At 45.0% G+C, this 27,878-nt stretch overlaps 1 protein-coding gene across 5 annotated transcripts in view; it reads left to right on the top strand.

Moving 5' to 3' along the window:
- Positions 1–27,437, top strand: part of HERC2 (HECT and RLD domain containing E3 ubiquitin protein ligase 2) — a 239,225-nt gene extending 211,788 nt beyond the window's left edge. For all 5 annotated transcript variants that reach the window (XM_043894731.1, XM_043894732.1, XM_043894733.1 and 2 more), the window contains 15 exons: positions 994–1,208; positions 6,326–6,503; positions 7,018–7,179; positions 9,137–9,228; positions 9,434–9,573; positions 13,986–14,173; positions 14,853–15,050; positions 17,350–17,433; positions 22,382–22,523; positions 22,645–22,839; positions 23,465–23,577; positions 24,171–24,361; positions 25,240–25,345; positions 25,609–25,821; positions 26,498–27,437. In XM_043894731.1, the coding sequence (XP_043750666.1) occupies positions 994–1,208; positions 6,326–6,503; positions 7,018–7,179; positions 9,137–9,228; positions 9,434–9,573; positions 13,986–14,173; positions 14,853–15,050; positions 17,350–17,433; positions 22,382–22,523; positions 22,645–22,839; positions 23,465–23,577; positions 24,171–24,361; positions 25,240–25,345; positions 25,609–25,821; positions 26,498–26,770 (2,490 nt within the window). In that variant the 3' untranslated portion in view covers positions 26,771–27,437. The remainder of the gene's footprint in view (positions 1–993; positions 1,209–6,325; positions 6,504–7,017; positions 7,180–9,136; positions 9,229–9,433; positions 9,574–13,985; positions 14,174–14,852; positions 15,051–17,349; positions 17,434–22,381; positions 22,524–22,644; positions 22,840–23,464; positions 23,578–24,170; positions 24,362–25,239; positions 25,346–25,608; positions 25,822–26,497) is intronic.
- Positions 27,438–27,878: the final 441 nt, after the last annotated feature.

The raw sequence follows: 27,878 nt of genomic DNA, 5'->3' as shown, positions 1-27,878 counted from the left end.
TTTCCACCCTTTCATTCCGTCCTAAGGTTGAGAAAGACAGCTTTCTTTGTTTTCTTCTTAGTTCTCATTCAGTCTGAGTGAGAGGAAGCCCTTCTCAGCCTCTTCTTTTTACAAAGTCTCCCTTTGGGCTTGACTCCTAACCCCCGACACGCTGTGTACTTGAGATCCTCAAAGCATTCCCGGGGAAACTGACTTTGGGCTCATTTATCTGTCTGAATTCTTGGTTTTACTCCTTGTTTTGGGCCTTCAAGTTTCCTTCGTGTTGTGTCAGTGTAGCAGACCAGCTGAAACAATGCAGACCAGCTGAAACAATGCGAAACAGTCTTTAAATTGTTATAGGAGGAGTGTTTGACATGCATTGGGAAACGGCAGTCTTGATTTTTTTTTTTATGATAAAGATGTTTTATATCCTAAATGAATTACCCACCTAGAATGAAAGAAAAATAGTATAGTCTTCTATGTGATTTATATACTGCTTTGCTGAAATATTAGACATATGTATACTTTTCCTATGGGTATTTCTGTAGGTGTTATTTGGGATTTGCATATAGTGTGTGCATGCGTGCTTAGTCACTTCAGTCGTGTCCTACTCTCTGCGACCCCATGGACCATGGCCTGCCAGGCTCCTCTGTCCATGGGATTCTCCCGGCAAGAATACTGGAGTGGGTTGCCATTACCTTCTCCGGGGTTGCATATAGTAGATAATTAATTTTTTTTTTGCTTTTCTTGGTGTGTATTGTAATTGCTATTCTAGACAAAAATAGAAGTACTTCCAGGGAAAAGACATGCTTTCAAAATACATTTTCTGAATTTGGAGTTTCTATTAATTGTAACTTTTTCTTTAATTTTTAGAGTTCTTATAAAACAAAAGTAAAGTCTTAATTTTAAATTTAATTTTTCTGTGGTAAAAATACCTAGAGCTTTGATTTATTAAATTCTGAATTATGGGATCCTTAGATAAAACTATGATGTCTGTATTATTTTATCTTGTAGCTATATGCCACTGGGTATGGTGCGGGCGGCAGACTAGGAGTTGGAGGGACAGAATCAGTGTCCACCCCGACATTACTTGAATCCATTCAGCATGTGTTCATTAAGAAAGTAGCTGTGAACTCAGGAGGAAAACACTGTCTTGCCCTCTCTTCAGAAGGAGAAGTTTACTCTTGGGGTGAAGCAGAAGATGGGAAGCTGGGGCATGGCAACAGAAGGTACTGTGTGAAGCGCCGTTCCCAGTGTTGTGTCTTCTTTTTCCTGATTTTGCCTGTGTTAATGCTTGTGTAGTGTATTGGCAGCTTGTTTTTCAGGGCAACATCTGCAATAATCTACTCAAGCTTAATGACTTACTTAGCAGAAATAATTCATGTGACATTATGTAGGCTCGCCTACATGACCTCTCTGTTTCGGGCATCAGATCTGAATTATGATTTCTGATTACCAAGTATGGGGAGCTTCATCTTGTCCTTTCCCCTGAGGCTGCTTACCCTGGTCCTAGTTCTCTACTAATAGCTGGCATTTTGTTAACATGCAGATGTTAAACCTATAAATACAGAGCAAACGTCAGTGAGGGGAAAGGAACACACAAATGACACAGTTTTTTACACAAAACAGCCAAACTCAGTAATTTTTAAAAAGTAATGGGAAATAAAGGCCAAATTGGAGCCACAGGACCTTTGCACCTGAAATAACTAAAGCACCAGACAAGATACATGAAACAGCAGCCCTCAAGGCATTGAATAACAGGCAGTGAGGTATGCTCAGTGATCTCCAGAGGTGAACACTGACACTCATTTGTGAAGAGAACATCTGAGAGGCCAAGGAATAGACCACCTAAAAGACTCAGAGCGCACAGAGCTCTGTAGGTAGTGCCCACTCCCCAGACCTCCTAACTCATGGGGCCCTGAGCAGAGGACCAAGGATGATGGGGCACAAAACTGCCGAAGGAATTTAGTTAAGACTGCCTGAACTGCTGTTCTGATCCCACCAGCAAAGCTAAGAAAGCAAGACATGAAAGGAGTAAACTGCTTACAAGTAACTTAACTGTGTTGTAGAGGTCAAACCTCAAGAATATTTTATGGATACAAACAGCATATGGTATAGTATTTACAATATTGTTCATTTGGTCAAAAATTATCAGGCACATGTCTCTTCAGTAGTGTTGGGAAAATTACATGTTCAAATGCAGAAGAATGAAATTGGACCCCTGTCTTACACCAGTCACAAAAATTTGCTCAAAATGGGTTAAAAAAGTTGACTATAAGACCTGAAACACCAAAAAAAAAAAAAAAAAAAAAGACCTGAAACAATGAAACTCCAAGAAGAAAGCATAGGGGGAAAGCTCTTTGACATTAGTCTTGGCATTGACTTTTTGGATATGACACTAAAAGCAAAAGCAACAAAAACAAATGGGACTCATCAAACTGAAAATCTACTGCACAGCACAGTGAAAAGGCGTCCTGTGGGATGAGGGAAGATATTTGCAAATCATGTAACTGATCAGGGGTTAATATCCAAAATACGTAAGAAACAGTGTCCAAGGCCTAAAATACAGCTCATGGGATTAATGGCAGATTAAACATTACAGAAGAAAAGGACAGTGCACTTGAATACATAACAGTAGAAAGTATTCAAGTGAAACAGAAGAAAAGAATACATAAAAGACAGTAGTATCAGTGAACCGCGGGCAACCTCCAGTGGCCCAATATATGCATAATGACAGGTGAGGAGGATGGAGATTTTGAAGATGTAATGGCTTAAAAAATTTCAAATTTGATGAAAATTATAAACCCACAGATATAAGAAGCTCAGAGAACCCTAAGCAAGAGAAACTGAAGGAAACTACACCAGAGCACATCATAATCAAATTGCCCAAGATCATTGATTAGGAGAAAAAAAATTTAAAGCAGCCAGAGGGAAAAATACCAGTTATATAAAGAATAACAGATGAAGGGTGATGGTGAATTTCTGATGAGCAGTAATGCAAGCTAGAGTACAGTGGAGATACAGTGGAGTGAAAGTGAAAATAGCATGTAAAAATATGTAGGATCCAGAAAAAGCAGTGCTTAGAAGAAAACTTATAGCATAAAATGCCTTTTTATAAAAGAAAAATGGTCCCTAACAATGACCTCAGCTTCTACTTTAAGAAACTAGAAAAAGATAAAGTGAGCAGAAGGAAGGAAATAAGAATCCATGAAATAGAAAACAGAAAAATGAAAGAAAACAGAAGTCGGTTCTTTGAGAAAGTGTAATCAGTGAAAACCGCCTTTTAGACTGATCTACCTCTACACACACACACACAGACAGACACTGTGAATGTATAGGAATATAGGAATGAGGGAGTTTTCATCACTAAAGATGTGTAGTTACTGAAAGATGAAGTATGTTGAGTAACTTTATGCAAACGGGTTTAACTTTTTAGGTGAGATGGACATGTTCCTCAAAGGACACACGTTCTTTAATGCTCACTCAGGAAAGATGACTTGAATGGCCCTGTGTCTATTTAAAAAATTGAATTTTCCACAAGTAAGTCTTCAGGACCATGTAGATGACTAGTGATTTCTACCACACATGTAAGTAACAGATAATACCAGTTCTGCACAAACTATTTCAGAAAAGTGAAGAAGGGAATTCTCCCCAATTTAGTTTTTTGTGGGGGCAGTTCCATTCTTATATCAAAATCAGACTCAGATATTATTAGGAAAATACAGACCAATATCCTTCATTGACATAGATGTAAAAATTCTTAATAGTTTAGAAAATTGAGTCTTAACAGTATGAAAAAGGATAAAGCAGTATGGCTAAGTGAGGTTTATACCAGAAATTGAATAATCGTTTTAACATTAAAAAATTGATCAGTATAAAAAAGAAAAATTATTATCTCAATGGATGAAAGGCAGAAAAACATTTGGCAGATTAACCTTTGTTTCTGATAAAAAAAACTTTGAGCAACATAGGAAGGAAAGAAAACTTCCTAAACTTGATAAAGGGCATCTCTGTTAAACCTAGGACTAACATGGTACCTGATAGTGACAGACCTAGCAGTTTTCCTATCTCCAGGAACAAGACAGGGACATCCACTGATGTCAGTAGTTGTATTCAGCATTGTTTAGCAGGTTCAGCAAGGGCAATACAATAATGCAAAGAGATAAAAGGCATTCAAATTGGAAAGAGAATTTGTTGTTGTTCAGTCGCTCGTCCAACTCTTTGTGACCCCGTGGACTGCAACACACCTGACTCCCCTGTCCTTTACTATTTCCTGGATCTTGCTCGAACTTGTTTCCATTGAGTTGGTGATGCCATCCAACCATCTCGTCCTCTGTCATCCCCTTTCCTCCTGCCTTCCATCTTTCTCAACATAAGGGTCTTTTCTAATGAGTCAGCTGTTTTCATCAGGTGGCCAAAGTATCAGAGATTCAGCATCAGTCCTTCCAGTGAATATTCAGAATTAAAACTGTCCATTTACACATAATATGATTATTTATGTAGAAGATCTGATGGTATCTACAGAAAATCTATTGGAATTAATAGGTGAGATTAGCAAAGTTACAGGATAGAAGATCAGTAAATGAAGGTCAGTTGTAGACAAAGGAAACATTCCTGTATCAAAAAAAGTCAACTGTGTGTCTTTATACATATTACAGATGCAATCAGAAGTTGAAATTTTAAAATACTACTTATGGTACCCTTCCCCTAAAATTGAAATAATAAGGAATAAATTTGACCCAAAGATATGGATAACTTATAGACAACAAAAAGACCTATAAAAATGTTACTGAGAAATTGTAAAAGACCTAAAATTATGGAGGAGTATACTGTGTTCATGGATTGGAAGACTCATTATTGTTAATTTGTTGTTTTTCCCAAATTAACCTATTGATTCAACCCCTTCCCATTCAGAATTTCTGTAGAAATTGGCAAGCTGATTATAAAATTCATGTGGAAATGCAAAGTACTTCTAATAGTAAAAACAAACTTTGAAAATGAGCAGAGTTGGAGAGCTGATACTACCTAACTTCAAGTCTCATTATAAAGATACAGTAATCAAGACAGTGAGGTACTTAAAGAGAGAGAAATATGTCAGTAGAGCAGAACAGGATGGGGAGTCCAAAAATGCACTTGCAAATACTGACACAAGTGTGGAAGAATGAAATTTGATTTGTCCCTCACAATTTGCATTGAATAATTTACAGAAGTGCAAAGACAAGTTTTTAGAGAAAAGATAGCCTTTTCAGTGAATGGTTTTGAACAATTCAATAACCATATGGTAAACAGTGAACTTAAATTCTTACCTTGTACCATTAATATCCAAAATTAAACAAAATACTTCACTTACTTCTACCTAGGCCAACTAGCCAATCTTCTGCTCAGATCTGGTTTAAAGCATGGACTATGCAACATGTCCAGTAATCCATCCAGAAATAAGGACTACAGCCTAAATTCCACATACCACAGCCTGAAATCTTCAGCTTTGCCTAAGGGAATACCTCGATCTTTGAACTTGAATTATCTTGCATCATATCCAAGATTAACTCATATACCTAAAACTAAAAACTTCTAGAAGAAAACATGAGGGGAAACTTTTGTGACCTTAAGTCAGACAAAGATTTTTAGCTAGAACTCCAAAAGTACAGTTCAATAAAGAAAAATAGGATAAATTGGACTTCATGAAAATTGTGAGCTTCTCTTTGAAGAAATTCACAATTTTTATAAAGACAGTGTTAAGACGGGAAAACATTTGCCATCATATATTTGACTAAGGTCTTATATCTGAAATTGTTAAAAAGAGCTTTCAAAACTCAAGAAAAAGAAGTTTGTTGTCAGTGCTTGTCATGTTCTAGACTATTTGAGTCTGTAAATGAAAAGTTGATTTATATCAAGGGTGGATAACCTGTTTCTCTAAAAGTCCAGATAGTAATAAATATTTTGTCAGTCACATAACCATCTTTGTTGTCTATGCTTCTTTCTTGTTTTGTTTGTTTTACAACCCTTAAAAATTGTAAAACCCGTTCTCAGTTCACTGACATTTCAAAAACAGGTTCTAGTCCAGACTTAGTCAACCTGTAAGTGCTACCCCTTGATTTAGACTGTACATCTCTTCTCTAGCATTTGGCAGCTTGTGTAAAAGAAGGTAGGTAGGGTATTATGTAATTTAGAGTTCAGGCCTGAATGATTCCTCCAGATTGATTTTTTTTTTTTTAATGATTGACTTGATGTAGATTGAGAGGTGTGCATTGAATAAGTGAACAGCACACTGGAAGCCTAATATGAAATAATTTAAAAACATTCAGGAATTAAACTCCTGCTGCTATATTTGGTGATTTTTTTGCAGTCCGTGTGACCGTCCTCGTGTGATTGAGTCTCTAAGAGGAACTGAGGTGGTTGATGTTGCTGCCGGTGGAGCCCACAGCGCGTGTGTTACTGCAGCTGGTGACCTCTACACTTGGGGCAAAGGCCGGTATGGCCGTCTGGGGCACAGTGACAGTGAGGACCAGTTAAAGCCGAAGCTGGTGAGGAGCAGCTTTGCTTGGGAGGTCTGGAGGGACAGCTTGCCATTGTCACTATCCTTTTTTAAAAATAAAAAGTATTTCCTGTTCCAGATTCATTTTAGTTTCAGAGTTAACAGTTTTATTTTTGGTGGGAATAAAAACCATCTTGGTATATTTTCCATAGGTCATTTAAACAGGATAGTGTTTGAAATACCCTTTTATCTACACTAGTAAATATCGCTTTGGCATCTACCTAGAGACGTTGTCTCCTAGAAGGCCCAGTTTTTTGGGTGAGACAATAGGGTGGCAGCACTGAGCAGGGGACACTGAGGTCTGCCTCTTACAGCTGAGATGCCTATAGTTTGAATGTGTGAGGGGTATTTTCTATCTTCTCTTATAGTATTATTAAGATTACCTGTTTTTTGGGAAGAATTAAAACAGGCATCCCCCAAACAAAAAAATCTCAGCACCTTGGCCTCTCTAGGGGAGATTCTCCTTTGTGGTCAGATAACCCCTAAGCCCCCTTTCTCTGCAGGTGGAGGCGCTGCAGGGCCACCGCGTGGTCGACGTTGCCTGTGGCAGCGGGGACGCCCAGACCCTCTGCCTCACGGATGACGACACCGTCTGGTCCTGGGGGGATGGGGACTACGGCAAGCTGGGCAGAGGAGGCAGTGACGGCTGCAAGGTGCCCATGAAGGTATTTCCCTTGACGCTCCTGGGGCCTCGGGTGTGAGGTCTCTGGAGCTCAGGTTGCTCATGGGCACCATCCACGTGCGTGAGCCCAGGGCCCCGCTGGGCTCATGTCCTGTGGTATACTGCGTTAACTTCACCTTTAACTTCTTTGGAGAAAATAGAGTGGGTTATTGGGGGGAAAGTGAGTGAAAGACCCAGAGGGATAAAGATGTTTTAAGTGCGGTTTTGTGCTTTCTTGGAAAGTGTCTGTAATCAGGGAGGAATCTCATAGTCTGTGGTTTTAATTAGTGTGTAGCCCTGTTTGAGGAAAAAGCACCAACTCTTTCACACTCTTCAGTTTCCTGAGGTCTGTAGCTGTGCAGTGTACTAGTACTTGCCGAAAGGCTGCATCTGGCTTAGTCAGACGCTGTTAGATGGATATCTTGTGAGAAGCCAAGAGAAGAGGCTTCACTTGAGCTGAGTGGCTCTGGGTAGTTTATTAGCATTTGTGGTCAAAACTGTATTTTGCCTTTGTGAATAGATAGTTGGCAGAGGTTTTTTGTTCATTGGTGTGCTTGAGTCACTTGCTGACTGCCTAGTAGCCTGCAGCTGAGGTGATTTGCTGTGGACTTGGAAGTGTAGGTGCTGTGAAAGGAAGCTAGAAGCTGTTTCTGCCTGGATCCTCTCTAGCTGGTGTTCCGAGACTGCCCGTGTGGGGTAGAGGCCAGCACGGTGCACGGGAAGCCACTCAGGGCCAGTCAGAAGAGGAGCCTGAGCTGGGACTGCCAGGCTGTTCTTCTCAGAGTTGTGCTGCTCAGTACAGTAGCCACTGGCCACACGTGACTACTAAAATGTTGGCCTAAATCAGAACTCCCTCACTTGACAGTATCCACATTTCAGGAGCTGATGCGCTTCCATGCTGGGCAGTGTGGACATGACAAGCTTCATCATCATGCAGGTGCTTTCCTGAGGCAGGGCATGATGAAGGAGACGGCACCTGCAACTCTGTGCCAGGAGGCTGTGGCTGTTCAGGGCCTCCTTGGCAGGTGCTGCTGGAGAATCTGGGACTCAAGGCTGCCTCCTTATCCTTATCACCACTTTCTCTTTTCCCTTATAATTATACAGAATTTTAACTACATGACAGGTTGCTTATGTTTTCCACATTTATGAAAAAATTGTTGACTTTTTTATGCTGAGAAAGCTTTAGACTTAACCAGGATTGAAATGTCAAGTACTTGGGGAGAGGGGGTGCTGGAGGATATCACTGATATCTTTGTGATGGGGGTAGGGTGAGGAGAAAACTAAAAGAATTAAGTTATTACTAATTTAAACTTATAATTATGAGAACTTGAGTCTGGAAACAGTCACAAGTAATAAGGAGCATAGTTTGATAGGTGAAGAAAGATGATAGCTAGGTCAGTGGATCCCATCAAGACCTCTGGGTGCTGGCTGTGAAGGTTCTGGACCCTTGAGCAGGCAGGGCTGGGAGTGGATTCTAATACCGGCATGATCAGCATGTGTTTAATTGGAATAACCTGGGCAGGTGGAGGGCTGGTATCAGAAGGCCAGAACCCTGTTTGTCTTGGCTCTTCTTCCGTGTTACCTGCTCCTCCTCCCCTGCGGGCTTCTACGTCTCGGAAGGCTGGAGGGCAGATGTGAAGTGCAGGGCTTGCTGGAGAGTGGGGCTGCCGTAAAGAGAAACTGAGTCGGGACAGTGAATTCTGGGGATGAGCAATGTGTCCATTTACGCGTCAGGTCTCAGGGGCCTCAGGCTGCCTGTGGCCTGTGCACCCTCAGAGCCAGGCATTTCTGCTCCTTTTGAGAACACTTGGTTACACGGAGCAGGATTTTAAGTTGTAATAAATAGTTGGCATAGGAGTAAGGGTTCTCAGAGTTCTTTATTAGATTTAGTTCAGTATATGGGTGCGGCCATCAGCAAAATCCTTGGTTCAATCAGTCTAATTGAACCTTTTCCCTTCTAGATTGACTCTCTTACAGGCCTTGGAGTGGTTAAAGTGGAATGTGGATCCCAGTTTTCCGTCGCCCTTACCAAATCTGGTGCTGTTTACACTTGGTATGCAAGATTCTGTTTATTTAATTCCACCGAAACCAATGATTGTTAATTTGAAGTTACATTAACTGTCTTTTTGTAGACTGAAATGTAACTTCTGTGGCAGGTGGCAATTTCTGTCTTCCTGTAGGTGTTGGCACCAGAAGGGTGGGGCAGCATGGTGAATGAGATGGCATTGCACTCACAAGTTCCATGTTCTTGTATACAGGGGCAAAGGTGATTATCACAGGCTGGGTCATGGATCTGACGACCATGTCAGAAGACCTCGGCAAGTCCAAGGGCTGCAGGGGAAGAAGGTCATTGCCATTGCCACCGGCTCCCTGCACTGCGTGTGCTGCTCTGAGGACGGTAGGTGGAGGCGAGTTTGTAACTTGGAGGTTTGTGATCTGAGAGGTCAGGGATGAATGCACAGCTGTAAGGTGGTGGGGGGTGGGTATGGAGGGATTCATACTATATTCTGAAAATACATCTGTGCTGTTGGCCTTCATCATCTTCAGCCCCTGGTGTTAATACCGGTGAATATATTGTGTTTCGCGGCAGAGAAGAGTGAGCAGAGCAGGGCTGATATGGCTGTTTTTATTTATTTTTTCTCAATTGTGGTGTAATTGCTTTACAATGTATTAGTTTCTGGTGTACAGTGAAGTAAATCAGTTATATATGGATATATATCTATATGTCTGTGTCTATGTCTATGTATGTATCTATCAGTTCACTTCGATCACCCAGTCGTTCTGACTCTTTGCGACCCCATGGACCGCAGCACACCAGGACCCCCTGTCCATCACCAACTCCCGGAGTTTACTCAAACTCATGTCCATTGAGTCTGTGATGACATCCAACCATCTCATCCTCTGCCGTCCCCTTCTCCTCCCACCTTCAGTCTTTCCCAGCATCAGGGTCTTTTTAAATTAGTCAGCTCTTTGGCATCAGTGGCCAAATATCCCCCCGCCTTGAGCCTCCTTCCCTCCCAAGCCCCTTCCTATTCCTCTGGTCGTCATCAGCACCGCGCTAAGCTCCCTGAGCCCTGCGGCACAGAGCAGTATATGTATGTCAGTCGTCATCTCCCAGTTCATCCCATTCTCCCCTTGCCCCACACGTTGATGGCTGTTTTTAGAAAGGCCTGCTTATGAGGTTGGCCTTCAGCTGGCTTCTTGGAACCTGGGTTTCAGGCTAACCCATTAGCCCTAATTGAAAGAGGCCTTGTTAGAATGTTTGAAAAGAGTGTGGTCTCTGCTGAAACCTGCTTCCTTCTGGGGGGGAATCTGGAACTTGGGTACATGCCAAACAGAGGTGCCTGCATGACCTGCCCCGGTCACAGCCCTGGGCACTGAGTGTCTAGTGAGCTTCCCTGGGGGCAGCACATCACAGGTGGCCGCAGCTGGTTCCTCGGGGAACTAAGTATGTCCGTGTGACACCCCTGCAAGGGGCCTGTTGGAAGTTTGCTCCTGGTTTTCTCTGCGCTGCATCCATGTGCCTTTGCTGACTTTGCTTTGTGTCACTGTGATGAATCGTGGCTCTGTGTATGACATGCTGAGTTCTTGAACATTTTATTTACTTATTCTCATCAGATATTTAAAATTTTTTTGTTTCATCTTGTTGGACTCAGGGTTTCCTAATTTATTTGGTGAGTTATATATATGTAATCTTGTTTCATGCAAGGATGGGCACAATTAAAGGACAGAAATGGTAAGGACTTCATAGAAGCAGAAGAGATTAAGAAGAGGTGGCAAGAATGCACAGAAGAACTATACAAAAAAGGTCTTAAATGACCCAGATAACCATGATGGCGTGATCACTCACCGAGAGCCAGACATCCTGGAGTGTGAAGTCAAGTGGGCCTTAGGAAGCATCACTACAAACAAAGCTAGTGGAGGTGATGGAATTCCAGCTGAGCTATTTCAAATCCTAAAGGATGACGCTCTTAAAGTGCTGCCCTCAATATGTCAGCACATCTAGAAAACTCAGCAGTGACCACAGGACTGGAAAAGTTCAGTTTTCATTCCAGAATTTCATTCATTCCTTCTTTGTTCCAAAGAAGGGCAATGCCAAAAATTGTTCAGGCTACCATACAGTTGCGCTCGTTTTACATGCTAGCAGAGTTATGCTCAAATTCCTTCAAGCTAGGCTTTAGCAGTACGTGAACTAAGAACTTCCAAATATACAAGCTGGGTTTAGAAAAGGCAGGGGAACCAGATATCAAACTGCCAACATTTGTTGGATCATAGAGAAAGCAAGGGAGTTCCAAAAAACATCTACTTCTGCTTCATTGACTATGCTAAAGCCTTTGACTGCGTGGATCACAACAAATTGTGGAAAATTCTTAAAGAGATGGGAATACCAGACCTTACCTGCCTCTTAAGTAACCTGTATGTCGGTCAAGAAGCAGCAGTTAGGACCAGACATGGAACAACTGACGGTTCCAAATTGGGAAAGGAGCACGACAAGGCTGTGTGTTCTTACGTTGCTTTGTAACTTCTAGGCAGAGTGCGTCATGCAAAATGCCAGCCTGGATAAATCACAAGCTAGAGTCAAGATTACTGGGAGAAATATCAACAACAACATAATACCACTCTAATGGCAGAAAATGAAGAGGAACTAAAGAGCCTCTTAATGAAAGTGAAAGAGAAGAGTGAAAAAGCTGGTTTAAAACTCGACATTCAAAAAACTAAGATCATGATATCTGGTCCCATCACTTCATGGCAAATAGATGGGGAAACAATGGAAACAGTGATAGATTTTATTTTCTTGGACTCCACAATCACTGTGGATGGTGACCTCAACCATGAAATTAAAAGACGCTTGCTCCTTGGAAGGAAGCTGTGATAAACCTAGACAGTGTATGTAAAAAGCAGAGCCATCACTTTGCCAACAAAGATCTGTACAGTCAAAGCTATGGTTTCCAGCAGTGATGTATGGATGTGAGAGTTGGACCATAAAGAAAGATGAGCACCGAAGAATTGATCCTTTCGGACTGTGGTGCTGGAGAATACTCTTGAGAGTCCTTTGGACTTCAAGGAGATCATACCAGTCAGTCCTGAAGGAAATCAACCCTATGAATATTCATTTGAAGTACTGACGATAAAGTTGAAGCTCCAATACTTTGGTTACCTGATGTGAAGAGCTGACTCATTGAAAAAGACTGATGGCTGCAAAAGGAGAAGGGTGTGACAGAGGATGAGAGGGTTAGATAACATCACCGACTCAATGGACACATGAGTTTGAGCAACTCCAGGAGATAGTGGAGGACAGAGGAGCCTGGTGTGCTGCACTCGACGGGGATGCAAACAGTTGGACACAACTTAGTGACTGAACAACAACAAAACTAATAAGCTGTTGCTGTTACTTACCTTGATGCTCAAATCATGCCCTGTTTCATCTTCTGGAATATCCCCACATTATTCCTTGAGTATTTCTGTGCTTTCTGGCACAATAAGGCATTCTATCCTTATCCTGAGTCTTTATGTCTCAAACCTAGAATTTGATGATTTCCCAAGGAGTCCTGGTGCCTCTGGAGGAAAATGGCATTTAAAAGACAAGATCTGGTCTATAGGTGCTCGTTGCTACAGTGCTATCACTGCTGTCAGACCTTCTTAGAGGACAGAGCTAGGGAATATATGTGTAAATAATATACAAAATTGCATCTGTGTTTGTTTCTGTATGTATATATGTACAGTGAACACAGCTTGTTCACACCAGTACCCCAAGCTCTAGTTCTGAACCACAGCTTCATTCTAGGTTTCCCTCTCCCCATCCTTATAACTCCTTTCTCTTTTGTAAGAAACCTGGTCCTCTAATGTAGCAACTTACTCTGCCTGTAGTGGCTGCTGCCCCATCATTGCCTCTGACTTCTCCCCCGTGTGGATCCTCACGTCACTCGGGTTGTGACTGCCCGCCCACTCAGGACTGTGCCCTCTCATGGGTATACAGCTCCCTGCTTTGGCCTGCCTCTGCTACTGGACTCACCCTCTTTGTGGAAGCCCTTGTCCCTTGTGCGGTCTGAGTCCGTGCACCGGGCTGTGCCTCTGCAGAGAGGCTCTCTTCCTCTTGCTTGCACTCTGACACCTACCCAGTGGCTTTCGGACGGCGCTGTCCAGAACCGGAAGGGGAAGGGCACAACACCCCGCCCTTCATCGTGCAGGCCTTGTACTTTATAGAGTGGTGCTTATGGCTGCGTGGCATCCTGAGGAGTCTTTGTGAATCTGGCAAGGCGTGTGCCATCTCTACAGAACTGAATTCACTTCTGTTCTAATCACCACCGTAACCATACAGTGGTGTTTCACGATTGGTCTAGCATGGTAAGCTGAGCGTGATTCTCATCAGTGTTTGAGTCTTGTGTTTAGGATCGGAATGACCATTAGAAGAGCACATGTTCCTTTAAAACATGGATTTTGTTTAGTTAAAAACTGACTTTGTCTTCCTTTAACATACAAAGTCAATTTGGATTGTTAAGTATTTACCATCTGTTTTGATATTACTTGTTCGGATTAAGAGCTGCTTCCAGGTACATGCTTAGTCTGGTGAACGGACATGGTTGGAAAAGGAGTTTTAGCCAGCAGAGGCTGTCAAGAGTCCTGGGGATCCTGCTGCCTTTTGAGTATTGTGACTCGAGACATCTAGGTCCCCATAAGTGTAACATTTGCACAGATGACTGCCAATAGGCCATTGGAGGGTAGTGAGGACTGTGTGTGTGGGAAGATGGTGGTGGTTGTGCATTTATTGGTTCTTGTCTATAAGTCCTTGTTCTCCATCTGCTGCCTTAGGTGAAGTTTATACGTGGGGTGACAATGATGAGGGACAGTTGGGAGATGGAACAACAAATGCCATCCAGAGGCCTCGGCTGGTAGCTGCCCTTCAGGGTAAGAAGGTCAACCGTGTGGCCTGTGGCTCAGCACACACTCTCGCCTGGTCAACCAGCAAGCCCGCCAGCGCTGGGAAGCTGCCTGTACAGGTCAGTGGTTGAGCCCAGGGGCTCGCAGGCACGCGCGTCGTGACAGAGTTGGGGTCTGTATCCTGAGCCACGGGGGTACAGGCAGCACACACTTCCGTTCCCCTTGTGTATTTACAGAGGCATTCCACTGAAAGTAACCGATTCATAGTGATGAAAACAGTGTTTTAAGAACCTTAATTACCAGGTTCAGTCCCTGGATCAGGAAAATCCCCTGGAGTAGGAGAAGGCTGCCCACCCCAGTATTCTTGCCTGGAACGCTCCATGAACAGAGGAGCCTGGCGGGCACAGTCGCTGGGGCTGCGAAGAGTCGTACGCAGCTGAGCACTCACACATGAGAACCTCAATATTCACACCTGGCGGCGTTCTGTGTGCACCAGTGCGTCACCTTTATTAAAAGTTGTATCAACTAGTCTGGTAGTACAGATTGTATGTTTTCTGCAGTTAAATTTATTTCTATAAGCTGATTTTTTTTTTTTTTTTAAGCATTCTCCATGGTTTACATTTCTTGGCTCAGGCAAAATGGCCAGAATATTATTTTTAAAACAGCAAGATTTTTCAAACCAAACTCAGAAGTCATAGTGCTTCTTTGTTTTCAAGAACATTTTCAATCCATCTACTATACTGTGGCTTAACTATACATTTGACACCTAAATTGACATAACAAGTTTCCATCTTTCAGGTTCCCATGGAGTACAATCATTTACAGGAAATCCCTATCATAGCCCTGAGGAACCGGCTGCTGCTACTGCATCACATCTCAGAGCTCTTTTGCCCCTGCATCCCCATGTTTGACCTTGAAGGCTCTCTCGATGAAACCGGACTTGGGCCATCTGTGGGGTTTGACACTCTTCGAGGAATTCTGATATCCCAGGGAAAGGTACTGCTTTGGTAACAATCTTTACTGTAGGTGATGTTGTTATCCTCAGTAAGTTTTAATCCAAGAAAAATTTCTAAACCAGAAATGTGCTGAAAACAGCTGATTTAGCAAATGTTTACAGAGCACCTACTATGTACCAGGTTCTGTCCTGGGTTCTTAGAAGGCATTAGTGACAATCAGACAAAAATCCCTTCTTTTTTGGAGCTTATATTAAAAATGGTTAGGTGCTATGATTTCCCCTTGTAATCTCTTTACCGCTACCCCACCCCTCAGGAGGGGGTTGGCAAAACTAAGCTTCCATTCTTACAGTGCTCTCTGCTGTCCTGGACTTGAGGCTTTATGGCAAATTCCTACTGGCAGCAGGAAGGAAAAAAAATGAGATAATTTCTTCTCCAGCTATGTCTAGCAGAGGACCCAGAAGTTATAGATTGCTTAGATAAAAGTATTATACTAGGATATGTAGAAATTCCTGGTTGAAGGTAATTTATCAGACTATGAAAAGAATCAGGAATGAGGGCTTCTGAAAGTTGTCAGACAGATTTGACCCACTGACATTTGTAATAATTTGAGCTGTCTAGAGTCGAAATATCTGAAGTCATCAAGTTTCTGGCAAACATCTTGGCAGGATGGCCTAGAAGAGGCTCAGTTGTTGTGTGGTGAGGGGGATATAGGGGGAAGCATGGAGCTTAGATGGAGGAATCCTTGTCCTTAGGATTCTGATTCTCTGACGTATAGGGTTTTTAATGATAATAAAATTTAGATGTTTTGGAGTGCTGTCTAAACAGATTATTTTTCAGGATTAGCTTTATTTCCTAAAGTTCCTAGCCAAAAAAGACTGGTGCACACATTTTATTTTTATGTGTGGCTTAGAGACATGTAGACAATGATGGGGATTGTGGTAATGGAAAAATTTCTCTGATGATGGGGAGCAGGAAAAATTGTGGACAGGTAAAATCAAATTTGAAACTTTGCTTCAACCCTTTTTCAGTAATAAAAATGCCAAATTGATTCCTTTCACCGTTACTTTAATTCCTCAGAGTGGAGGTGATAATACGCAATAAAAGGGAGAAAGCTTCTCCTTGTAGGGGAGAGCAAAGAGAGGCAGCACATTTCACACGGTGTATGAGTCTCCTGCAACTGAGTGGGGAGTGGGGGCCTCAGGGAGGCTGAAAGTTTCTGTCAGCAACAGAGTATCAGCCTCTGTTTTGGTCCTAGTTAGAAAGGATTGCTTCTGCTGGGAGTTTTGGGGAGTAGGTTTTGTTGGTGACTGTGGAGTCAGCAGAGCCCAGAAGAGAGTGCATTTTAGGAGGGTGGGACTAGGTGGGGCTGCTCTGTGGGAAAGGGAACGCTTGCCCGGAGCAGGGGGAGAGCAGCGGTCAGGAAGGGTGAGGGCAAAGGTAGCTGGTCAGTGTGCAAGATTGTGTGGGGAGGGGCTTACTCCGCAGTCTCCTGTGTCTGTGGATCCCTTTGTGCAAATGGGAGCCCCTCTGCCCTTGCCTCCTTCATAGGTGGGAGTTCTGGGGCTCCGACTTCAGAGCAGTGTGCCCTCCCCTCTACTTCTCTCCCAGTCACCCTTTCTCCAGAAAAGAACACAGGGGTCCACTTGTGGCGACCCGTGTCTGCCAGGGACCCTGTCTCCTTTGAGGGTCTCTGGAGCCTGGTCCCATCCTCAGACACGCGCACACCACCACACGATCTCTCTGTATGCTTGGGTCCACATAGGCATGCTCCTCCCTAGGTGAAGTGGGGACCTGCTCCCTTTGCGCGTCGTCTTCACCCTGGGTTTTCCCCAGGCTTCTTTCAGCGCGTGGTGCCAATGTGTCCCCTTGCTCACTGGTCTCCCCGTCCCCACCGCAGCCCTGGCCCAGCCCCCTAGGCTCCCTGCCCCTGCCGCCGCTTTGTGTCTGGTGTCTCTTTCGGAGCAGCGGTGCTGAGGTATCGTTGGTGCCTCAGTCCTGCCAGTACTGGACCTGCAGTTTGGTTGGGAGGCCTCAGGCTTCTCGTTAGCCCTGAGCCTGGCCTGAGACCTGAGTTAGAGCAGGTGCGCCTCAGGCTCTGGCCCTGACCCCTCTGTGTGCAGTGCACGTTGGGCGCCGCCTGCCCCCGGATGGCAGGCGGGGCGGGGGTGCTGCCAAGCACTGGCCCTGCTGGCTGCCTGAGCCTCTGCATGGACTTGTGTATTGATGCCAGGCTAATCCCCTGGGCCACCTCAGACCTGAAAAGGGGGGTTTTATGACGTGAAATATCTATGGGTGATACTTTCTGTGTAACAGTCTAAATTTTGTTTTGCGTGTTTTAGGAAGCAGCTTTCCGGAAAGTAGTACAAGCCACTATGGTGCGAGATCGCCAGCACGGCCCTGTGGTGGAGTTGAACCGCATCCAGGTAACAAAATGGAGATGGTTCTCTCTGCACAGATGCGATGGTTTCATGGTTGTGAGTCGTGTCCCTGCAGCCTGCGGCAAGTACTCATAGCAAGACTCCTCTTGTGCCCTTGGTTAGAGAGCAAGGTGCCGTGTGTGTGGGATGGCCTGTGCTGCTGAGACTGCCAGGTGGCCATCTAAATGGTCTTCTTTATAACATGAAGAAGAAAAGCTTATTTCAGATAACCTGGGAGCACAAATCCAGTTAAGCAAAAAGGAAAAAGTGAAAATGACCCATATTTCCACCACACGTTGACAATTGATGCTAATGTTTGGGGGGTATGTTATAACCTGAACTAGACTTTGGTAACTTGCTCTCTGTTCCCCTTAATGCATTGTAAGCACCCAGATCTCTGTCCTGTGCCCTGGGGCTGTGGGATTGTTTATGCCAACCAGCCGCACATGCTGATTTCTCTGCTGTGGGCTGGAAAGTTGGGCCTGCTTTTCTGGGATACAGCAGGGCCGGCTGGTGTGGCTCTAGCTGTGTGTGTGTCTTCAGTCTCCCACTGGGTTGGGTTCTGAGATGCAGAGCAGATTTCCTCTTCACACCAGCCTCACACCCTCCCCAGTTCTGATGGCTTACTTTGTCACTTTAATAGGCCAGAATCACTAATACTAAGACTTTGCATCACAGTACTAATCAAAGAAATGAAAAGGAGACTATCTCTGGATTTATACTGCTGCCGAATGTATATAAGCGTCACATTAAAAGAATTAATTAAAACAAAAGGCACTAATGATGACATTGTGTGTGCTTGACATTTACCATGCAAATGAAATTGGTCCCCCCTCTGGAGCAAAAGCGAGCCATGAAGAACAAGTGCTTTGTTCCTGAACCTTCTTGTTAGCACATGATTTTTACCCTGATGCTGGTTATATGACTAGAAATTCTTCCAGAGTTGTTCTTGGGGGCATTTTTAATTAAGACAACAACTCTTGTCCTTTGTTGGAGAACATGTGTGACCATGCTGATGGAAGTGATTAATTCACTGACGTCATAGTGTTTAATGTGAAGCTGGAGGTCAGTCAGCCCATTCCACAAACAAATGGGCTGTTTAGCTTGATTAATGAGAAAGCTTTTATTTCCCTACTTGGAGAATCATTTTGGTTTGCTCTACTTTATTAGGTTTTAAATACTAAAGTTCATAAGTGCAGAAAGCTGATGGCTACAGATTATCTAATTCAGACAGTTGGGTGTTCTTGGGTCTCAGGCTTGCCTCAGCCATGCACAGGCACCGTGTTGGGGCCAGTGGCCCAGTGTGGGTGTCCAGGCCCAGGGGCCTCGGTCGTCTGGGCACCTGGATAACCTGGAGTCTGCACGAGGCACATTGTTCCGTCATGGTGTCCCTGATGCCTCGCTCTTTCTCATCTTTATATCCCTGGTACTTCGAGTTACGAGTCTGTTGGGTGCATGTCTGAACAGACATGAGTAGATAAGAGGGCAAACAGACTGATATTATACATTTTTAAAGACATGTAAATAACCTTCAGTGCAGCGTACAGTGCTCCCTGATGTCAGAGCAGCCACTCCAGCTGCCCAGAGACCCTCAGGTGCCAGAGCCAGGTTCCCTTCACTTCAGTGGTTCATACCCACTCTTAAAATTAGGAAGAACTTCCACAAAGATGGAGATAAAATAGAGCAGAGTGGTGGAGGGAACAGTCTGTAAGTCCAAGGCGAATGCAGACACCAGTACTCACCCAGAAAGGTGGTGTGGGTCGCCTCTTCTCCGTGCTCTCCTAGGGCTGCAGCTTTTGTGGGGATGCCTGTGCAGAGGTTTTCTTACTTTATGTTGAAAGTGCCCTAGAGATAGTAAAAGTAGGCTGTGTTCTTGGAGGGTATTTCTGTTTGAATTTGATTTAGTTTTGTAACAGGGTCTAAAAATCAGTGTATATTAAAAATTTGTATTATAAATAATGCAATTATGGAAATGAGCACATTCCCCAAAATTTAGAAAATTTAAAGACAGTTAAAACTACCTATATTCCTGCTGTTCAGAGATATCAGGTACACAGCCCTGTCCTTGCAGTGTCCTGGCTGTATTCATATAGCCATGTTCCTTCATAGCGGCTGAGTCTGTGTTAACTGGCACTGTAAATGGAGGTGATGTATCTCAGGTGGGAAGCAAGTCTGTGTCTCACTGTGTTCCCCTCACATAGGAACACATCCTCTTCCTTTCTGTAGCTCACTTTCCCCCCAGGTATTGTGTGCCTTAGAGAGCTGCTGAGGCTAAGTGAAATGACATATGAGAACGTGCAGCTGAATGTGTGGTGTGTAGGGAAACTCACTCCACAGGAAACTGTTATTATTATCGTCATTGTTCTTTTAGTCTTAAGATTGGTAATTTCTGCAGTAGGAAAATTAGCTGTTAAACTCAGCTGAGAACTCACAAAGAAGTTAAGGATGATGAGAGTTTCGCCAGAGGAGTCAGTGTAAAAGTACATTTTCAGAATCATTTTTCCTTAACTTCTCATTGTGCCATCACTTCAGACTGAGCTTCCTGGGTGACTCTGAAGCACAGCCTGAGCTTCAGGCTGCAGAGTTACTTAGTCCACTGAGTACTGAATGAGAGCTTGTTCCGATCTGTTGAGGCATCTTATTAGGTTGGTGCAAAAATAATTGCAGTTTCAGACCCTGAATAACTAGACTCAAACACATCTTTATTTTATTTTATTTTTTTTAGTTTTCTGAATGTTGAGCTTTAAGCCAACTTTTTCACTCTCCTCTTTCATTTTTTTTTCCTGCTATTACCTTTTATTTTATTTTTTTTTCCATTTATTTTTTATTAGTTGGAGGCTAATTACTTTACAATATTGTAGTGGTTTTTGCCATACATTGACATGAATCAGCCATGGGTGTACATGTGTTCCCCATCCTGAACCCCCCTCCCACCTCCCTCCCTCACACACATCTTTATTAATCAGAAAAGGAACCATTACTATCAACACATTTTTGCCAATGAGAAATAAGTTTGTTTATTCCTGTAGCATAAAAATCCATGCCTCAGGATTTGACAGACTCTTGGAAGGCAATTTCTGCCTTCTGCTGGTTGTGGAAGTGTTTTCCCTTCCCTCAAAGCTGTTGAGATGCTTGAAGAAGTGGTATCAATTGGCGAGAGGTCAGGTGAATGTGGCAGATGAGGCAGAACTTCTTAGCCCAATTTGTTCAACTTTTGAAGCATTGTGCAGCATAGGGTTGGGCGTTGTCACGGAGAATTGGGCCCATTCGGTTGACCAATGCTGGCTGTAGGCGTTGCAGTTTTCAGTGCATCTTATCCACTTGCTGAGCGTAGTTCTCAGATGTCATGGTTTCTCCAGGAATCAGAAAGTGGTAGTGGATCAGACCAACAGCAGACCACCAAACAGTGACCATGATCCTTTTTTTTTGGTGCAAGTTTGGCTTTGGGAAGTGCTTTGGAGCTGCTTGTTGGTCCAGCCACTGAACTGGTCATCACCGGTTGTCACATGATCCACTTTTCATCTCACATCACAATCCAATCGAGAAATAGTTTGTTGTTGTTGCATAGAGTAAGAGAAGATGACACTTCAAAATGACGATTTTTTTGATTTTCAATCAGCTCATAAGGCACCCACTTATTGAGTATTTTCACCTTTCCAATTTGCTTCAAATGCCAAATGACCGTAGAATGGTTGATGTTGAGTTCTTGGGCAATTTTTTGTGTAGTTATGAGAGGATCAGCTTTGATGATTGCTCTCAGTTGGTCGTTGTCAACTTCCGATGGCCGGCCTCTATGCTCCTCATCTTCAGGGCTCATCTCCTTTGCAGAACTTTTTGAACAACCACTGTGATGTACATTCGTTAGCAGTTCCTGGGCCAAATGTGTTGTTTCTGCTGCTTTACAACCCATTTTGAACTTGAATAAGAAAATCGCTTGAATTTGCTTTTGGTCTAACATCATTTCCATAGTTTAAAATAAATATAAAATAAGCAGCAAGTAATAAGTCATTAGCAAAAAACATAAAGCAAGAAATGCACGTTAAAATGATGTATAACATAACCACATTTATTTAAGAATGTATTCCAGTGTCAAATGGCAAATTTCAACAGTGCAAAACCACAGCTACTTTTGCATCAGTCTGGATAGCTTATGACGAGAAACGCAGGTGGGATAAGTGATCATACTGGGAGACACAGTGACCCCAAAGGTTGAGTAGAATCTCTGCAGGTGAGGAAAGGAGGGAAGGAAGGTTCTGTTCTGGCCAAGCTGGTGCATCCAGGTTTGGTCTCAGAGCCACTTGATGTGACCCTCCCAGGGCTGGTGGTCTGCTCAGAGGCTGCTTTCAGGTATCCTGCCTCCTCTTCACGGAGACGATGGGTAAGGTTAAATACAGTGTGAGTGTAAACCAGGTTGCAGTTACTGCCCACCTGAGCTGCTCACAGCCTTCCTGTGTTCCGTGCTCTCTCGGTAGCCGCCTCCCATCCTGATGTGCGGTGTGTGCCAGTGAGCGGGCCCTGGCCCGACGGCCACCACTGTCTCACAGGCAGCCTGTGTCAAGGGCGGGAGAGAGAGGCGCTCAAGGCTGGTCTTTGGGGTCCTCAGCAGGTATGGGTGAGGAGACGTGGACAGGAGTGAGTCCTGGGAGGTCCAGCTGCCCTTCATGTTTGCACAGGCATGCTCAGGTGCTTGTACTTGGGTTTAATGGGTGCTCACAGTGGCCCGAGGTTGTAGGGGTGACACCAGGCATCTGAGTGCTGTCTGCTGTCTGTAGAGGGACCCCACCCTCACCCCCACTGTGACCAGGACAGGGCAGGCGAGGGTAGCAGGAGGGATGATCAGCTGCAGAGCGTTGCTCTGGATGCAGAGGTTTCAGGCTGGTCAGCTTGTGAAGATGGCACCCATGTGCTTTCTGCTATGGACTTTGTTATGTATTTTCCTTCTTTCTGTCTCTAGGTCAAGCGTTCAAGAAGTAAAGGGGGCCTCGCAGGTCCTGATGGGACCAAGTCGGTCTTTGGGCAGATGTGCGCTAAGATGAGCTCATTCAGTCCTGACAGCCTCCTCCTCCCACACCGCGTCTGGAAGGTCAAGTTTGTGGGTGAGAGCTCGCGTGTGTAGAGGGGTGTTGGTGTGAGAGGAGAACTGGGAGAGCCCCCAGCTGCTCCCCAGGGGGCTCTGATGCAGTCAGTGACTGAGCTGCTGACCCGCCTTTTCCCTAGGTGAATCTGTGGATGACTGTGGTGGTGGCTACAGTGAGTCCATAGCCGAGATCTGTGAGGAGCTGCAGAATGGACTCACCCCGCTTCTGATCGTAACCCCCAATGGGAGGGACGAGTCGGGGGCCAACCGGGACTGCTACCTGTTGAGCCCAGCGGCCAGGGCGCCGGTGCACACCAGCATGTTCCGGTTCTTGGGTAGGCCTCTCGTGCAGGGCGGCTCCGTGCGCTCTGCCTCGTGTGACGGCGGCTCTGTCTGGGGAGCGGTGGCGGCTGCTGTAAATACCTGCCTTTAGCTTCCTCAGTGTGCAGCTGTGGGAACGTGGGGAGCTGGGCCACCAGCAGCTGTGTGCTGAGGACCAGGTGGTGCCCTTGCTGCTCAGGAGATCTGAGATACTGTTTCTGCATCTTAAACATATCCGAAACTTGGGGTCACATCTTAGAGAGTCCTTACATTTGGCCGGGCCCTCCTGGTGAGTCTGCGTCCTCACTCATGGCAGTGCATCCAGCTTCCTTAGAAGCTTCGGCCGTCTGCTTTGCCATCAAAGGAACAAGGGTTAGCCACTGTGGCTACAACTGTTGGTGTAAAGAGCAGAAGAGTTATAGACTTAGTCCATAGGAACAGAAGCAAGTAATGAGTTTTAGCATAGGGTATAAGGCTTCAAGGACAGACCTAAGTCTCTGTGAATCGGGGTCAAATTGGTTTAGAAGGCGCTGAGGCCCCAGGGCTGAGCACGTCTCCTCTCCACTGTGTGGTTGAATGGACTAGATATTTTGTCATCAGTACCAAGTACATCCTGTCTTTTGTGCTTTGAATGAGCAGGTGTGTTACTGGGTATTGCCATTCGGACTGGAAGTCCCCTGAGTCTGAACCTTGCTGAGCCTGTCTGGAAGCAGCTGGCTGGGATGAGCCTCACCATTGCAGACCTCAGCGAGGTAACCTCCAGGAGGGAGAGGACAGAGAAATGGGACTCAGTGTGTGTCCAGTGCAGAGCATGGTGGGGGTGACCTGCGGTCTGGTTCAGAGGCACAGCCTGCCCTGAGGTCCCAGCACACTCAGGAAGGTCAGTCTGTTGACCAGCTGGTGGCAGAGTGGCGGTATGGGCTCAGGCCAGCCTGCTTCTAGAACTTGATATCTGCTTTGTGGGCTTCGCCTCTTGTACAGTCTCGTCAGATGAGAAAGCTTGCTGTCTTTCCTGTGGCACAGCTGAGCACATGGGCAGGCAGCTGGGGACCGTTGAGGCTCCTGGGGCCTCTCCAGGGTGTGGCTCCCTCAGAGCAGGTGGGACTCACCTCTGACCAATAGTCACTCAGCAAGTGATTGTAAGGACTTCCTTGTTACAGCTCCATGGGTGAAAATGTTCCCCTGCTGCACCCCCTTTATTTCCTGGCTCATGCAGTGCACTTGGAGCCTTGCCACAGGCTCCGGGCACATCGAGACCCGGCAACTGTGTGTGGGATGTGAACTGGGGTCTGGGGCGGAGGAGCAGCCCTGGCTTAATGGGTGAACTCCCTTCTTCCCCTGGAAGGTCGATAAAGATTTTATCCCTGGACTCATGTACATCCGTGATAATGAAGCCACCTCGGAGGAGTTTGAGGCCATGAGCCTGCCCTTCACAGTGCCTAGTGCTAGCGGCCAGGACATCCAGCTGAGCTCCAAGTACACGCACATCACTCTGGACAACCGCGCAGAGTACGTCCGGCTCGCAATAAACTACAGGTGTGTGATTGTCTGCCTTCCAGAGCTTCAACTCAATAAATAGCAAAAATAGCAGAAAATGGTTTGCTTGGGTGGCAGCTTTTTTCCATAAGTAAAATTTAATGGACTTGGCTCTAGCAGTTGCTGCCTACAATCATCAAGCGTACTTTGTGGTCAGGGTCAGAGTACTTAGTATTCTCACCTGAGATTCCTGGCTCTGGCTAGAACGCCAGGGTGAGAAGCCCCCTGTTGGACTGTGCCGGCAGAGTCACAGGGCCTCTGTGTGCCGCCTTTGCTGGGGCGGGGCTGTGTTTGGATGGTCTCCGCCCCACGTGGCCCTTGCACTACCATTCACTTGTGTTTGCTGCATTGTGGACCAGCAGCGCCATCCGTGGTCTCTGCCCACTGTCCCCTTACTGTGGTCTTTGGAAGCCTTGTCCTCCAGAATCACCAAGCTGGGCATTGGGATGAGGCTCCGTGTGTTCGGTGGGCTTGGCTTGCTGGACTCTGGCTGAGGGCAGTCGTTGCAGGCATCCTGCATTGCCTACCTGTGTTCATCGGTCTCACGCCCTAGCTTGCCAGTCACGAGGACCTTGGATACTGCATTGACACTCAGAAAGTTCTTAGCTCGGCTGTTTTGGGACCTGACTCTCTGACTCTGCATGTCTAATTCTGTCTCCTTCCTGGGAAGGAGGGAAAGTTTGAGAATTGTGTCGTGCAATGGGTATAGCTGTGGCTCATTTTTTGAGTTAGAATTCTGTGGGCCAGTCAGACAACTCAGTCCGCAAGAAGCTTTGAGACTCTGTCTACAAAGCACATGCCTTGCTCGTCCGTGTAATGAGACTTGGTATGAGTAGAACATGATCTGCATGAAACGCACAGTGAATGTTTTCTTTCAGACTCCATGAATTTGATGAGCAGGTAGCTGCCGTTCGTGAGGGGATGGCCCGAGTCGTGCCTGTCCCTCTTCTCTCTCTGTTCACCGGATATGAATTGGAGACGATGGTATGCCCACCCCTTCATTGTGCTTCCCTGCAGCGCCCTTCTCGTGGTAATCCCCTGAATCAACATCACGTTAGCCTCTCAGTTAAACCTCGCTCTTGGAGGTCTGAGATCTGCTCATGCCTTTTCAGTGAAGTAAGACACGCTCAGGAAGCGAGTGTTCGCTGCCTCCCGCTCCTCCCCTCCAGCCTCCCTCACCTGACCCTCCCCACACCAGCCCTGGTAGAAAGCTGTGGTGTGCTGATGTGAAGTGTGTCCCTCCACAGGTGTGTGGCAGCCCAGACATCCCTCTGCACCTTTTAAAGTCTGTGGCAACGTACAAGGGGGTGGAGCCCTCTGCACCCCTGATCCAGTGGTTCTGGGAGGTGATGGAGTCCTTCTCCAACACTGAGCGCTCCCTCTTCCTTCGCTTCGTGTGGGGCCGCACAAGGCTGCCCAGGACCATCGCTGACTTCCGGGGCAGAGACTTCGTCATCCAGGTGTGGCTCCTGCACGTCCTTTGGGAACAGCTGAGAGTCATGCCCCTCGCACAGAGCTCTGCCGCAGCTGAGAAAACAGACAGTTCTTTCCTGTTACATGGTGTTCCTACCCTCTGGAAACAAAATGAAAAACACTTAACTTCTCTGATATGATAGCTCAGAATTTTATGACTACAGGTGTTGGGTACCACTACCTACTTCTAAAAAATGTATCTGTCCACCCCCAGAATATGCTGCTATTAAGTCAGCATATTCTAGATTCTGAGCATACCCATCATGTAACAAAGCATTTGTCTGATTCTCTGGTTGAATTAGGCGAATCAATAAATAATGCTGCTTACTGAGAAAAATCAGAGCACCTGTCAGATTGAGGGTGAGAGTTCTGCCTTGAGTTCTGACTGGTCAGAATCAGGCTCTGTTTACCTCCCAGCCCTTGGGGGTGGAATCACAGTAACCAATTGCTGTTTTTACTGAAAGTCCTAAGAATTAATGAGTTGCTGCTTTTTATTTCTAAAATTGACTGGATGATATTTTTTTCTGATATTTTGTTATTCTTAGCCAAAAACATCATGCTGTCTGTGAATGAGAGTCAAGTCTAATGAACGTAATAAAACAGATTGCAGTTTTACCTGTCCTTGTACATGGTCTCTGATTATTTAACATTTTTCATTAACAGGTATTGGATAAATACAACCCACCTGACCATTTCCTTCCTGAATCCTACACATGCTTCTTCTTGTTGAAGCTGCCCAGGTATTCCTGTAAGCAGGTGCTGGAGGAGAAACTGAAATACGCCATCCACTTTTGCAAGTCAATAGACACAGATGATTACGCTCGCATAGCCCTCACAGGAGAGCCAGCTGCAGATGACAGCAGTGACGACTCGGAGAACGAGGATGTGGATTCATTTGCCTCAGATTCTACACAGGATTATTTAACAGGACACTGAGGTGGACAGATGCCATCTCCCACAAGACCACACGAGACTGAATGAGGCGGCAGTGCTACAGTTCAGAGTTCAGGGCGTGCCAGGAGATGGGTCAGTCCTCTAGTGTGTGGGATATTGATTGGAGAGTTAGCCTTGCACTTGGAAACTTTGTTAAAAGGGTCTTCTAACCCACAATGCTGCATTACATGTAGGACTTTGTGTTTACTAAAGTGCGTAAAGGTTTTAACATGAATACTGAATTGCAGCATCCCTGAAAATGAATAAAAAGCCTTTTCCCTTGTGGGTGCAATAGATATTTTCCCCTTCCTTTTAAATGTTGTGCATTGCCTTGATTGTACATTGGAAATACTGTGTAACAATGAAATCGTATTATAAATATTTCAATTAATTTTACTCGGAATTTGTTTATTAAAAGTTTTTTGAACATTAAATGATCAGTATTACTTGAATGCATCCAGAAGTTATTTAAACCAAACCAAAACAAAAAGGCTATCAGTTCCCCTCTCCTCCCCAGGTGCACATTCTAGCATTTGCGGTGTGTAACTTGAACCAAGTCCTTTCTGTGAACAGTATCATAACTTCTGTCATGGACAGTACTATATATAATGTTTGTGTCATGTTTATGCCTAAATTTTAATTCTCTATAAATAAAACATTTGTCACAAAATTGTAAGCTGATCTTTCATGTATGGTTAAAACTAGCACTGGTGGATATACTACCACCAAAATATAGATTAGTGTTTGATGTCGCACTAGTTAAAATGATTCCAGTCTAATTAGACTTTTTTGGTTACAGAACCAGACTCATTACAGTGACAAAGGGAGAAATCATCAGGAGATGGGCGAGGTTTAGGGGAGTGGCTGGGGTCCAGACCCTCTCCTGTCCTCCTGCTGTCTGCCTGTGCAGCCGTGGTTCCCGTAGGCCTGGGGGCAAGGGAGTGTTTCTGGCCCCGTCGGCCACGGAGTAGGATTTGAGCTGCTTGTTCCAGGATCATGGGATCACATGTCTAGTAGGCTCTGCAGAGAGAAAGACTGAGATTGCAGTAGGAAGATTGGTTGATAGGCTTGATGCAGTGGAACTTGGGGTAAATGGTACCAGATGGAGGCC

The sequence above is a fragment of the Cervus elaphus genome, chromosome 33 (genome assembly GCF_910594005.1).
Source record: "Cervus elaphus chromosome 33, mCerEla1.1, whole genome shotgun sequence".
Taxonomy (NCBI): Eukaryota; Metazoa; Chordata; class Mammalia; order Artiodactyla; family Cervidae; genus Cervus; species Cervus elaphus.
This window is presented reverse-complemented; position numbering and strand designations above follow the sequence as displayed.